We start from the raw sequence: 12,860 nt of genomic DNA, 5'->3' as shown, positions 1-12,860 counted from the left end.
TACTGCCAATTTGTTCTGTGGAGATAGCATGGCTTTGTGCTCGATTTTATGGCTGAAATAGCCGAATCCACTAATTTGAAGGGTTGTCCACATTTTTACAAATATTTTGTATTGTATTTTTTCTACCATCCCAAAGTCTACATTGCATATGAAGTGTGACTGGTTCATCTGTAGATGAAAATACCCTCTTTTTCCCTTTTTTTGTTGGCAGCCCCACGTCGGGGTTCGTTCTCTCTGATTGGCTCAAAGTCAAGTTGTTGGCCACTGACGAGCATTGCGATTCCACAAGTAGAATTGGTAGGTTCGTCGCTACCGGGTCGGCAAGCAGCAGATAACGCTTTTGTTCTAGCAAGAAAAGGAACGGCCTGCCACTATGATAAGTACCTATCGGCAGTCTATCGGCAGTGAGATTCTCGTTGTGTTTCATGCTTAAAAACCACTCAATTAAAGCCCTTAACACTGGGCATTCCCACAGAAGGCCCGGCCACAGCATATGCTGAACTACCATTAGAGAGAGAAGTAAGGAATGAGAGAGAGAGATGGGAAAGGAGAGGATGAGTTAAAACCTTGGCAGCAAATCCGACCCGCTTGCTTACAGCTTCATTTGGGTCGGACAGGCTTCCTGCGTAGATGAAAACACAGTGGAGCCAGCGCAAGATATTTTTCGCAAAACGTAGCATGAATTTTGAATAAGTGGGACACATTTTGCATTTCCGTCTTCTGTAACCTCTTTCAACATCTATCCAACACATTAGCCCAACACATTTCTAAAATCCTCAAGATGTTCCTAATCACACAAAAAAAACTAATGTTGATATCATATTCACAGAGGCATGACACACTCATTTGTGTACGCTGAATCCAAACCATATTTTCTGTTTGCATTTGGTAGACTACGACAGCAGGTTAGATGAACCGAGACACGATGATTATAATCCTAATTGTACTCCAATGACAATTCAATTCAATTATGTGTGATTAGGAAACATGTGATGGGATAATATATTGGATAGATGTCTGAACCAGTTAGAAACCCACTTTTTCTGAATTCACTAAAATAACAGTAGCAATAACAGTACTACAAAAAAACATGTTTACAGGATATATTACTACAAGCCGTCCTACTTTAGCTAGCTATAGTTAGTTAAGCGGGACAACAACAAAAATGATTGAAATACAAAAGGTAAACAAAATGTTGGCAACTTTTTAATGTATATTGATGCAATAGTACATGTAAATAGTATGCACATTTACATCACAATTTGGCACAATGCATTATTTATGACAGTTTTATAACCTTAACATCAAAACAGAAAAAAATCTGTCACTTATCTTACTGTGTGCTTCGCAGGGTGAGCTTCCCCCTTGACGCTTGCTCTACGATGTCACACCAAGATGTCACACCAACGAAGTTATGTACTTTTGATCATGTGGTTTCTCTGCAAGGGCTTAGTCACAATAGTGTTGACTTTCTCTCATCAGACCAATAAATAAATGTGTCAGGATTAAGCTGTCCCAGTTTATATGATGTCCCACTCTTTCTGAATTCACCCTACCTCAATCCAGGAATGAAAAATGCATTGTACTCCCAAATGTTACACTGACAAGATTGAACGACTGCTTGTTGTAACAGTCGTTCAATCTTCTCAGGGTAACAGTTGTAATAAGGGGACAATTCGGAGTACAATGCATTTCTCATCCCTGGATTGAGGGACGTCTTCTGAGACATTTCTGGTGCCGGCTCCGCCGTGTCTTAATCTACACAGAGGAAGCCTGTCTGACCCTAGTGTAGCTTTAAGCACGCGGGTCGGATCTGCTGGCGAAGTTAAAAACCTGCCTTGATTGTCTAATGGACCTGCTCTTTCTCCATGAGTGCCCACCACACATCCCTTCCTTCCTGGACTCTCTGTACCTTTAGCTCTGACTGGTCATTACCACAGCCAAATCCAGAAACAAACAAGGGTTTAATTTGCCGTCACGATAATTAACAGTGAGAGACACCCTTTTAACACCCTTCTGTCCAATGGTGTCAGTCGGTGTGTGTGTGTAATGTGTTTGTGTGTGTGTGTATATGTCAGACACTACCATTGTGTTGGCATGTGTGACCAACGTGAGTGTGATGTGCTTGTCACATGTATAAATATAACTCTCAGTGTGTGTGTGTGTGTGTGTGTGTGTGTGTGTGTGTGTGTGTGTGTGTGTGTGTGTGTGTGTGTGTGTGTGTGTGTGTGTGTGTGTGTGTGTGTGTGTGTGTGTGTGTGTGTGTGTGTGTACTAAACAGTGGTATGCTGAGCGCTGCACACCCTAAGGGCACTATAGCCCATCTCTTCAGTGTAGAGGGCCTCTCAATGCAGAAACTCATGACTGCAAGCTTCAAACAAAATGATTGTTCGCGCATAACACCCCTACACACAACCACACTCAAATGAAAACTATTAAAGCCAAGTCAAAGCACCCAGAGGCACGCACAGGCAGGCACGTATTTGCAATAACACACATATAACCAACTCGCTACTGACAGAAGTGTGGTTTAATAACCGTTTACAGTATGATTGTGGTAAATACAGAGCAGGCAGCGGGAACCAAAGCAATCTCAACGTAGCCTAAATATTTCGATTCGGATCGATAGGAATAACAGGTTATCATTCCTGACGTGGGCTTACACAGCCTTTAGCCTGCGCAGGGAGAACATGGAACGTCAAAGAGAGTGACATGTTCAATAAAATAACCATTGGAATTCATAACAGCGATAGGCTCTGCATTCTGCCCAGGAAATATAGTATGTCGGCTACAGCAGGTGTTGAGCATGACAGTGATTTTAAAAGAGCAGTTTTGCGCTTACCTGTATTTTCCTTGCTGACGTGAAAGAAACCTTCAGCGGTGTTCTCTTTAGAGGCCATAGCGCGCCCTGACTCCCCGTCTGCGCTTCTTATAATCAAGGGAGAGAGCCGCTAATGCGTTTCAACTGGCAATCGGAAAGTAGCGCGGGCGACTCCAGTTCCTATCAACATATCATATCGGGGAGAGAGACAGAGAGAGAGAGAGAGAGAGAGAGGAGAGAGAGAGAGAGAGAGAGAGAGAGAGAGAGAGAGAGAGTGAGCGAAAGTGAGCGAGAGAGAGAGAGAGAGAGAGAGAGACACAGAGACACACAGAGAGAGATGCATTGGTTAACGCACGAAGCATAGACCCAAGTGCTTCAGATATTACTTTTAATATTTGAGGGAAAATAAAATAATAACACTATAATCTCGAATCTCAAATAATCTAATTCTAATAACACGATTTATTAAAAGTCTAATAAGTGTAAAAGAACATTTAATAAACGTATTAAGTTGATGAAAATATTCTAATGATAATCGTTATCTTTAATATCATAATTAATAAATGATTCCATTTTGCTTCATTAGACCAATAACTTTTGGCTCATTTCATCCACATCAAGAAATAGCCTAGAGTACCACCCATTGTCAATATATGGCCATTGAGACAGTTTTTGTGAGCTGGGTGGTTGCCAACAATTATTCCACAGTATGGACTGCTGCAGTAAAAACTGGAGAAGCAGTATCCACGTTTCCATCCACTGTTATTATGCGACTAAAGTCATACCGTATTAAAAAAAAATCACAACAGCTGTGATGGAATGGAAAGAGAACGGTTCGGGTACCGTGGTAAAGTTCCTTTGAGATTCGATATTTGCCAAACATTCGGACCTTCGAACATCAATAGCTTGCGATCGATTTTGAGTTTTATGAAGAAAAAATATGTTCAACAAAGCACAGTTTCATAATCACACGGCAATTGTGTAGGCAGCCTGGCCACAGTCAATGCAGCTAGTTAGGAACTACCAACAAAGTGCATGATTACAATATTAAAATGTGAATAGCTCTTACACCATGTGACTTAGCAACCTTATTTCAACTGTACATGAGTCTTTACACAGAGAGGCAGGTTACAGACGCTTTAGTTTTCTCGTAAAATTATTCCTATGTTTTTTTAAATATACATATTTATACAAAAATCAACTAAAATGCAATAGCTTCTTGACCATGTGACCTAGGTGCCTCGAACCAACTTTGGAATGTTCATAGGGTAGGGACACACATAGCACACCCTTTGGTTTCCCCAGTAAGCACTTACACAATTTTATATCAATATTTGAACATGTACAATTTAAATAGCTCTTCAACCACATGATTTAGCAACCTAGTTTCAACTGTCCATTATTACTTATATAAACAGTCATGTTGCACACACTAGTTTTCTCATAAAATTATTCCTACATTTTTTTTAAAGTATACAGTGCATTCGGAAAGTATTCAGCCTCCTTGACCTTTTCCACATTTTGTTAAGTTACAGCCCTATTCTAAAATTGATTACATTGCTTTTTTCCCCCCTGATCAATCTACACACAATCCCCATAATGACAAAGCAAAAAAAAACAGAAATATCACATTTACATAAGTATTCAGACCCTTTACTCAGTACTTTGTTGAAGCACCTTTGACAGTGATTACAGCCTTGAGTCAAATCAAATCAAAGTTTATTTGTCACGCGCGCCGAATACAACAGGTGTAGACCTTACAGTGAAATGTTTACTTACAGGCCCTAACCAACAGTGCAATTGTTAAGTAAAAAATAGGTATTAGGTGAACAAGTAACAAAATAAAAAACAACAGTAAAAAGCCAGTGAATAATAACAGTAGCGAGGCTATATACAGTAGCGAGGCTATAACAGTAGCGAGGCTAAATACAGGCACCGGTTAGTCAGCCTAATTGAGGTAGTATGTACATGTAGGTATGGTTAAAGTGACTATGCATATATGGTGAACAGAGAGTAGCAGTAGCGTAAAAGAGGGGTTGGCAGGTGGTGGGTTGCTTAATGCAGGGAAACATAAATCGGTTTTAACTAATTTCTATCAACATGTTAAATGTGCAACCAGAGGGAAAAAAAATTCTAGTTCACCTGTACTCCACACACAGAGATGCGTATAAAGCTCTCCCTCGCCCTCCATTTGGTAAATCTGACCACAATTCTATCCACCTAATTCCTGCTTACAAGCAAAAATTAAAGCAGGAAGCACCAATGACTCGGTCTATAAAAAAGTGGTCAGATGAAGCAGATGCTAAACTACAGGACTGTTTTGCTATCATAGACTGGAACACGGTCCGGGATTCTTCTGATTGCATTCAGGAGTTCACCACATCAGTCACAGGCTTTATCAATGACTGCATCGAGGACATCGTCCCCACAGTGACTGTACGTACATACCCCAACCAGAAGCCATGGATTACAGGCAACATTCGCACTGAGCTAAAGGGTAGAGCTGCCGCTTTCAAGGTATGGGACTCTAACCCGGAAGCTTATAAGAAATCCTGCAATGCCCTCTGACGAACTATCAAACAGGCAAAGTGCCAATACAGGGCTAAGATCGAATCGTATTACACCGGCTCCAATGCTCATCTTATGTGGCAGGGCTTGTAAACCATTACAGACTACAAAGGGAAGCACAGCCACAAGCTGCCCAGTGACATGAGCACACGAGCCTACCAGATGAGCTAAATCACTTCTATGCTCGCTTCGAGGCAAGCAACACTGAGGCATGCATGAGAGCACGAGCTGTTCCGGACGACGTGAGTAAGACCTTACAGGTCAACATTCACAAGGTCGCGGGGCCAAATGGATTACCAAGACGTGTGCTCCGGGTATGTGCTGACCAACTGGCATGTGTCTTCACTGACATTTTCAACATGTCCCTGATTGAGTCTGTAAAACCAACATGTTTCAAGCAGACCACCATAGTCCATGTGCCCAAGGACACTAAGGCAACCTGCCTAAATGACTACAGACCCGTAGCACTCACGTCTGTAGCCATGAAGTGCTTGAAAGGCTAGTAATGGCTCACATCGACACCATTATCCCAGAAACCCTAGACTCACTCCAATTTGCATACCGCCCAAACAGATTCACAGATGATGCAATCTCTATTGCACTCCTCACTGCCCTTTCCCATCTGGCCAAAAGGAACCCCTGTGTGAGAATGCTATTTATCAACTACAGCTCAGCGTTCAACACCATAGTGCCCTCAAAGCTCATCACTAAGCTAAGGATCCTGGGACTAAACACCTCCCTCTGCAACTGGATCCTGGACTTCCTGGCGGGCCGCTCTCAGGTGGTGAGGGTAGGTAGCAACACATCTGCCATGCTGATCCTCAACACTGGAGCCCCTCAGTGGTGCGTGCTCAATCCCCTCCTGTACCCCCTGTTCACCCATGACTGCGTGGCCAGGTATGACTCCAACACCATCATTAAGTTTGCCGACGACACAACAGTGGTAGGCCTGATCACTGACAACGACGAGACAGCCTATAGGGAGGAGGTCAGAGACCTGACCGGGTAGTGCCAGAATAATAACCTTTCCCTCAACGTAACTAAGACTAAGGAGATGATTGTGGACTAGAGGAAAAGGACGACCCAGCACGCCCTCATTCTCATCTGTAGTGGAGCACATCACCAACAAACTAGAATGGTCTAAACACATCAAGACAGTCGTAAAAGAGGGTACGACAAAGCCTATTCCCCCCTCAGGAAACTAAAAAGATTTGGCATGGGTCCTCAGATAATGAAAAGGGTCTACAGCTGCAACATTGAGAGCATCCTGACTGGTTGCATCACTGCTTGGTACGATTAACTTTCGAGTCTTCTTGGGTGTGACGCTACAAGCTTGGCACAGCTGTATTTGGGGAGTTTCTCCCATTCTTCTCTGCAGTTAATCTCAAGCTCTGTCAGGTTGGATGGGGAGCGTTGCTGCATAGCTATTTTCAGTTCTCTCCAGAGATGTTCAATGGGGTTCAAGTCCGGGCTCTGGCTGGGCAACTCAAGGACACGGAGACTTGGAGACTCGGAGACTCGTCCCGAAGCCACTCCTGCATTGTCTTGGCTGTGTGCTTAGGGTCGTTATCCTGTTGGAAGATGAACCTTCATCCCAGTCTGAGGACCTTCTGGAGCAGGTTTTCATCAAAGATCTCTCTATACTTTGCTCCATACTCTTTCCCTCGATCCTGACTAGTCTCCCAGTTCCTGCCATTGAAAAACATTCCCACAGTATGATGCCGCCTCCACCATGCTTCACCCTAGGGATGGTGCGAGGTTTCCTCCAGACGTGAAGCTGACATTCAGGTTTCATCAGACCAGACAATCTTGTTTTTCATGGTCTGAGAGTCTTTAGATGCCTTTTGGAAAACTCCATGCGGGCTGTCATGTGCCTTTTATTGAGGAGTGGCTCCCGTCTGGCTACTCTACCATAAAGGCCTGATTGGTGGAGTGCTGCAGAGATGGTTGTCATTCTGGAAGGTTCTCCCATCTCCATAGAGGAACACTAGAGCTCTGTCAGAGTGACCATTGGATTCTTGGTCACCTCCCTGACCAAGGCCCTTCTACCCGATTGCTCAGTTAGGCCGGGTAACCAGCTCTAAGAAGAGTCTTGGTGGTATCAAACCACCAAGACTTCCATTTAAGAATGATGGAGGCCACTGTGTTCTTGGGGACCTTCAATGCTGCAAAAATGTTTCCCAGATCTGTGCCTCCCCAGATCTGTGCCTCGACACAATTCTGTCTCGAAGCTCTATGGACTGTTCCTTCGACATCATGGCTTGCTTTTTTGCTCTGACATGCACTGTCAACTGTGGGACCTTATATAGACAGGTGTGTGCCTTTCCAAAACATGTCCAATCAATTGAATTTACCACAGGTGGAATCCAATCAAGTTGTAGAAACATCTCAAGGATGATCAATGGAAACAGGATAAACCTGAGCTCAATTTCGAGTCTCATAGCAAAGGGTCTGAAAACGTATGTAAATAAGGTATTTCTGTTCTCTATTTTTAATACATTTGCAGAAATGTCTAAAAACCTGTTTTCGCTTTGTCATTATGGGGTATTGTGTTTAGATTGATGAGGAAAATGTTTTATTTGCTCCATTTTAGAATAAGGCTGTAACGTAACAAAATGTGGAATAAGTCAAGGCGTCTGAATACTTTCCGAATGCACTGTGTGTCTATTCATTCACTACCGGATAGGTAACACTTTATTTTAAGGGTCCATAATAAACCATTTTACCCCTTTTTCTCCCCAATTTTGTGGTATCCAATTGGTAGTTACAGTCTTGTCTCACCGCTGCAACTCCCATATGGACTCAGGAGAGGCGAAGGTCGTCCTCCGAAACACAACCCAACCAAGCCGCACTGCTTCTTGACACAATGCCCACTTAATCCGGAAGCCAGCCGCAACAACGTGTTGGAGGAAACACTGTACACCTGGCAACCATGTCAGTGTGCACTGCACCCGGCCCGCCACAGGAGTCGCTAGTGCGCGATGGGACAAGGACATCCCTGCCGGCCAAACCCTCCCCTAACCCGGACGACGCTGGGACAATTGTGCGCCGCCTCATGGGTCTCCCGGTCGCGACCGGCTGCGACAGAGCCTGGACTTGAACCCAGAATCTCTAGTGACACAGCTTTATGTGAGAAATTAGCCTTAGACCACTGCGCCACTCGGGAGGCAAGCATTTATAAATTGTGTGTTCACCATATATTAATAATTAAACCCATGTTAATAAACCATTTACTAATCATTAGTAAAGTATTTTTGCAGTCCCTAATCTAAATTGAGTGCTATTCATACATTATGAATACCTTAGAAATGTTTTGAGTGACCAGTGTAATTTCTCACATAAAGATGGGCGTGTCATTGGTAGGAATTCCTGCAGTACCTGGTAAAAGAACAAGCACACAACACAGCATGTTTCAGGAAATATACTGTATATACATGAATAACTGTGAATAACTAGCTTACTAACATTTACAAATGTGGGAGTAATGATTAATAAATGGTGAGTAGCCGGTTTGTAAATTACTTATAAATGGTTTATTATGGACCCTTATAATGAAGTGTTACCCTAGGCAAGGATATTGCTGGGCCCAGCCCAGTTATGCTAGGCTTAGCGGCACAGACGGATCAGCTGCTGCAGCAGCAGTCAAGTGTAGTGGACGTAGGATGAAGAGAGAGAGCGAGACACACTGACACATGTACTGCCAGTTTATGGATATTTTGGCTCTATATTATATATGTAATAGTAATTAACCCTTAGGATAGGGAGGACAAATACAATATTCAAAAATCCACATAAAAACAATATGCACTATTCCCCAACAGAGATGGGTTTCCATCAAATTGACTTGTTGCAGATCAAAGGCTGTGCCTTGGCACATAAATATACCATTTGTGGTTTAATTGCCATGTACCGAATGAAGTTAAATGGGTTTCCATCGCATTTTCAACTCAACTGATGGTTTTCTCACAATTTTTTTTGCGTTATATAGGAAGTGTGCCCGCTATGGTATTGGCACATGCGCTCTAACTAACAGCTCGCAGATACAGTGTGGGTATAGCCCACTATGACTAGGGAAACCATGTTGTTTATTAGGCTACAGATGGAAGACGTTATGATGAACTTCACAGGGTGGTGAAAGCGCACTGTGATCTTGATGCTTCTTTCCAATAAATATCAAGGGTCTTATTCTGGAGACATGATGATTAATGCTTGACTGCTGTTTGACAAATACAAATATTCTCATCCATCATAATCTCATCATGTAGACCACTGGTCACCAACCTTTTCTGAGTCAAGATCACTTTCTGAGTCAAGATCACTTTCTGAGTCAAAATGCAAGCTGAGATCTACCGCTCAGATTTTTTTTTTAAACATGGCTTAAAAAACGTAAGCCTATGCAACATTAACCAATTAAAAACAGTTATGTAGCAATGAGGTTTATGAAGTAGCCTATAGGCCCAAAACATTACCACCGCATATTGGCTACACTTGAATTGCCCTGCCAATGAGGTTCTTCTCAGACCCTTTTGAAATTATATTTCAACATTTTAGGTGCATGATCCCACTGATAATAGATTAGGGCATTGTTGTATTACTTGTGATGCATAGCTTTTACTGGACTGATGGCCTGCATCTGATGGTCAGTCTGAGGGGAGGGAGGGAGGGAGGGAGGGAGGGAGGGAGGGAGGGAGGGAGGGAGGGAGGGAGGGAGGGAGGGAGCAGCCTTGAGGCTGCCTCTCACCTGACTCACCGTCCCTCCTCTCTCCCTCCCTTCCCTGAGAAAAGGGGTTACAGTCTTCCAGCTGATGGCGAAACTTAGGAGTAACAACATGAATTGGTGAATAAGGCAGAAATAATGCAGTGTGACTTATGACCAGAGAAACTGAAATATTCCTTGATATAAAAAAAAGACACAAGCTGCAAATAATAACAACGCAAGCTTATCGAAACACTTTGCTATATTCATTCATTGCAGCTGCAGTGCTGGTTGTAGCGTGAGTGGAAGTAGGGAGATCGCACATGTATGGCTTATAAAACTGTTGAACAAAGTGTTGACGGTGCTGAATAACAACTTAAACAAGAACTCACTCATAAAAACAGCAGCTATCGCTCTGGTCATGGTTTTAAAAGTATTGAAATCTCACATTATCAACTTTGCTGTGCGTTCAAGGCTTCTGTGCAGACACGGTGATCTGGGCTATCTGATTGGACAGCGGTAGGCCTATAGGTGCACTTGATTTGCTCTCTGAGCCTGCCTGGTAGGCGGAGTTCTACCTTCAGACACATGAAATGGTTCAAAATGGGAACACTTTGCCTTCCCGGCGCTAGGGCTACTGAATCAAGTGCAACTACCGCCAACAGCAGAAAAATAAATAAATAGGAACGCAAGGCTTTATCTTTGGGTTTTTTACAGAAATGTTTGGTGATTGATTAGGAAAGGCTTGGAGATCGACCTGTTGGTGACCACTGACGTAGGACATTTTGTGTGCACTAAATCATCACGGACTGACTTATATCCACAACATGTCCATTTTGTGGAAACACACCACGGGTGGGAAGATGCAGATTTTAGAATATTCACATGAATATCTGTCGCCAATTAGATGGATACCTAGCTACTGAAGCAAATATGTTGGGTCGGTTTGAAGGGCAAGCCAGGTTTGGCCATTTGGTTATCTATATTGTCCGTTTGGTGGAAACGCCACTGATGGGAAAATGAGTATATTTTCTTTATGCAGATTTTAGAGTATTCACATGAAAATGTATCGCCAATTGGATGTAAACCTAGTTATTGGAGGAAATATGTTGAGTCTGTTTGAAGGGCAAGCCAGGTTTTGCCATTTGGTTATCTTTATAGGAATCAATATTTTTGAATATGTGGGTTGAAATATAACATATTTCAACCCATCAATCTGCACAGTACGGGAGAGCCATGAGGTTTTATTCAGTACAAATTCGTACAGTTTTCAGGCACTATTCCTTCGTATTCTTGATAACAAGTGTTGAAAAGTTCATATTGCAAGTAAATTACCCTCTCACAAAAACACTCTATTACACACATCATTACACACACACACACACACACACACACACACACTCACACACACACACACACACACACACACACACACACACACACACACACACACACACACACACACACACACACACACACACACACACACACACACACACACACACACACACACACGAAAACAACAGGAAACAAAACTGGTAGAGTTATGAGACAAACGAGAGAGGGGCATGGCAGACAGATTTAGCAAAATGAATCATTTCCCTTTGTATCCTTGAAAGGATTGGTACAGAGCACAAAGGGCTTGAGAGGCCTGATTGGATCAAGCAGAAAATCAAGCAGAAAGCAGAAAGAGTCTAGTGTGATTATTTCACCGATCTGAACCATTGCTTGTCGAACCCAACCCTAAGTCATTTCACAAATGTAATATCTGCTATTGTTTTACAGCCTCCTTTTTCCCTTTCGCTCTGCAGTGAAGTGGAGGATGAACCCATGTGTGTGAGCATGCACCATGCACTACACACACAAACAGTTCAGGGTTAGCTTGCATTTGTGAGGGGTGAGTGTATGTGTGTGTGAGGGGGTATAGAAGGCACAGGAGCAGCTGGCTCTGGTGTCATCCCTAACACTGGCCCTAAAGGGGCCCCATGGCCACATAAACATGTTTCTGTCGGTTTGTGTGTGAGAGGAGACCTTTGTGTCTGTCTCTCTCAAATGATGTCACTGGAGTGAAAGACCCCAGTGGGGGGCATAACAGCAGGGAGAGAAGGGGAGGGAGGGAAGGGTGAGTGGAGGAGGAGAGAAGACAGTGAAAACTGGCAGGTTTAGGGTCTCCTCTCCTTGAATTTGCTTTCCCTGTCCAGTTCTTCAACACTAGTGCAGATGGAAAAGAGGCAGCAGTCATTGCAGTCTATTGAGATTGAACCTCCGCTTAAGAGGTTAGCTAAGGTGAGATTATAAACAAGCCAGCATGGGGTCCAGGTTTCACAGGGTGAAAGACTTCAGCTGTTCACACAGACATGCTTGAAAGTATGATCTCATCCTTTATTAATGAATACATCATCTCAAAGATCGGAGCAGGGATGTCCTCAGTCTACTTTCACTTACTTCTCTGTCTGTAAGGATGTATGTATGAACGCTCCCAGTAAAATGATTCAGACATGTTATTTCCACTAAAACATTTACAGTTGACTGTCCTTTGGACCATCATGCATGGTCCTATGGAATAGATCATACAAGAACCTCTGATCTGTGCATTTTTTTTACAAGAACCTCAGAATCTGTGCATTTTCAAATACAAAGTGGTGCTTTGCTAAAGAAGATTTACGGACTGTATCCACTTCATCATTTTAGGTCTTGGTCTTTTCCTGACTGTCTACACCAGGATGTGTGCAAGTAGGATAAGGCAGTTACGCTTCATATATATACTAACAGTGC

The 12,860-nt window shown here is 43.0% G+C and overlaps 1 protein-coding gene across 2 annotated transcripts in view; it reads right to left on the bottom strand.

The window, feature by feature from the left end:
• LOC106600234 (capping protein, Arp2/3 and myosin-I linker protein 3) overlaps positions 1 to 3,028 on the bottom strand; it is a 50,211-nt gene extending 47,183 nt beyond the window's left edge. For both annotated transcript variants that reach the window (XM_045714798.2, XM_045714799.2), the window contains exon 1: positions 2,843 to 3,028. In XM_045714798.2, the coding sequence (XP_045570754.2) occupies positions 2,843 to 2,900 (58 nt within the window). In that variant the 5' untranslated portion in view covers positions 2,901 to 3,028. The remainder of the gene's footprint in view (positions 1 to 2,842) is intronic.
• Positions 3,029 to 12,860: the final 9,832 nt, after the last annotated feature.

Source organism: Salmo salar, chromosome 03 (assembly GCF_965601325.2).
Source record: "Salmo salar chromosome 03, fSalSal1, whole genome shotgun sequence".
Classification (NCBI taxonomy): domain Eukaryota; kingdom Metazoa; phylum Chordata; class Actinopteri; order Salmoniformes; family Salmonidae; genus Salmo; species Salmo salar.
This window is presented reverse-complemented; position numbering and strand designations above follow the sequence as displayed.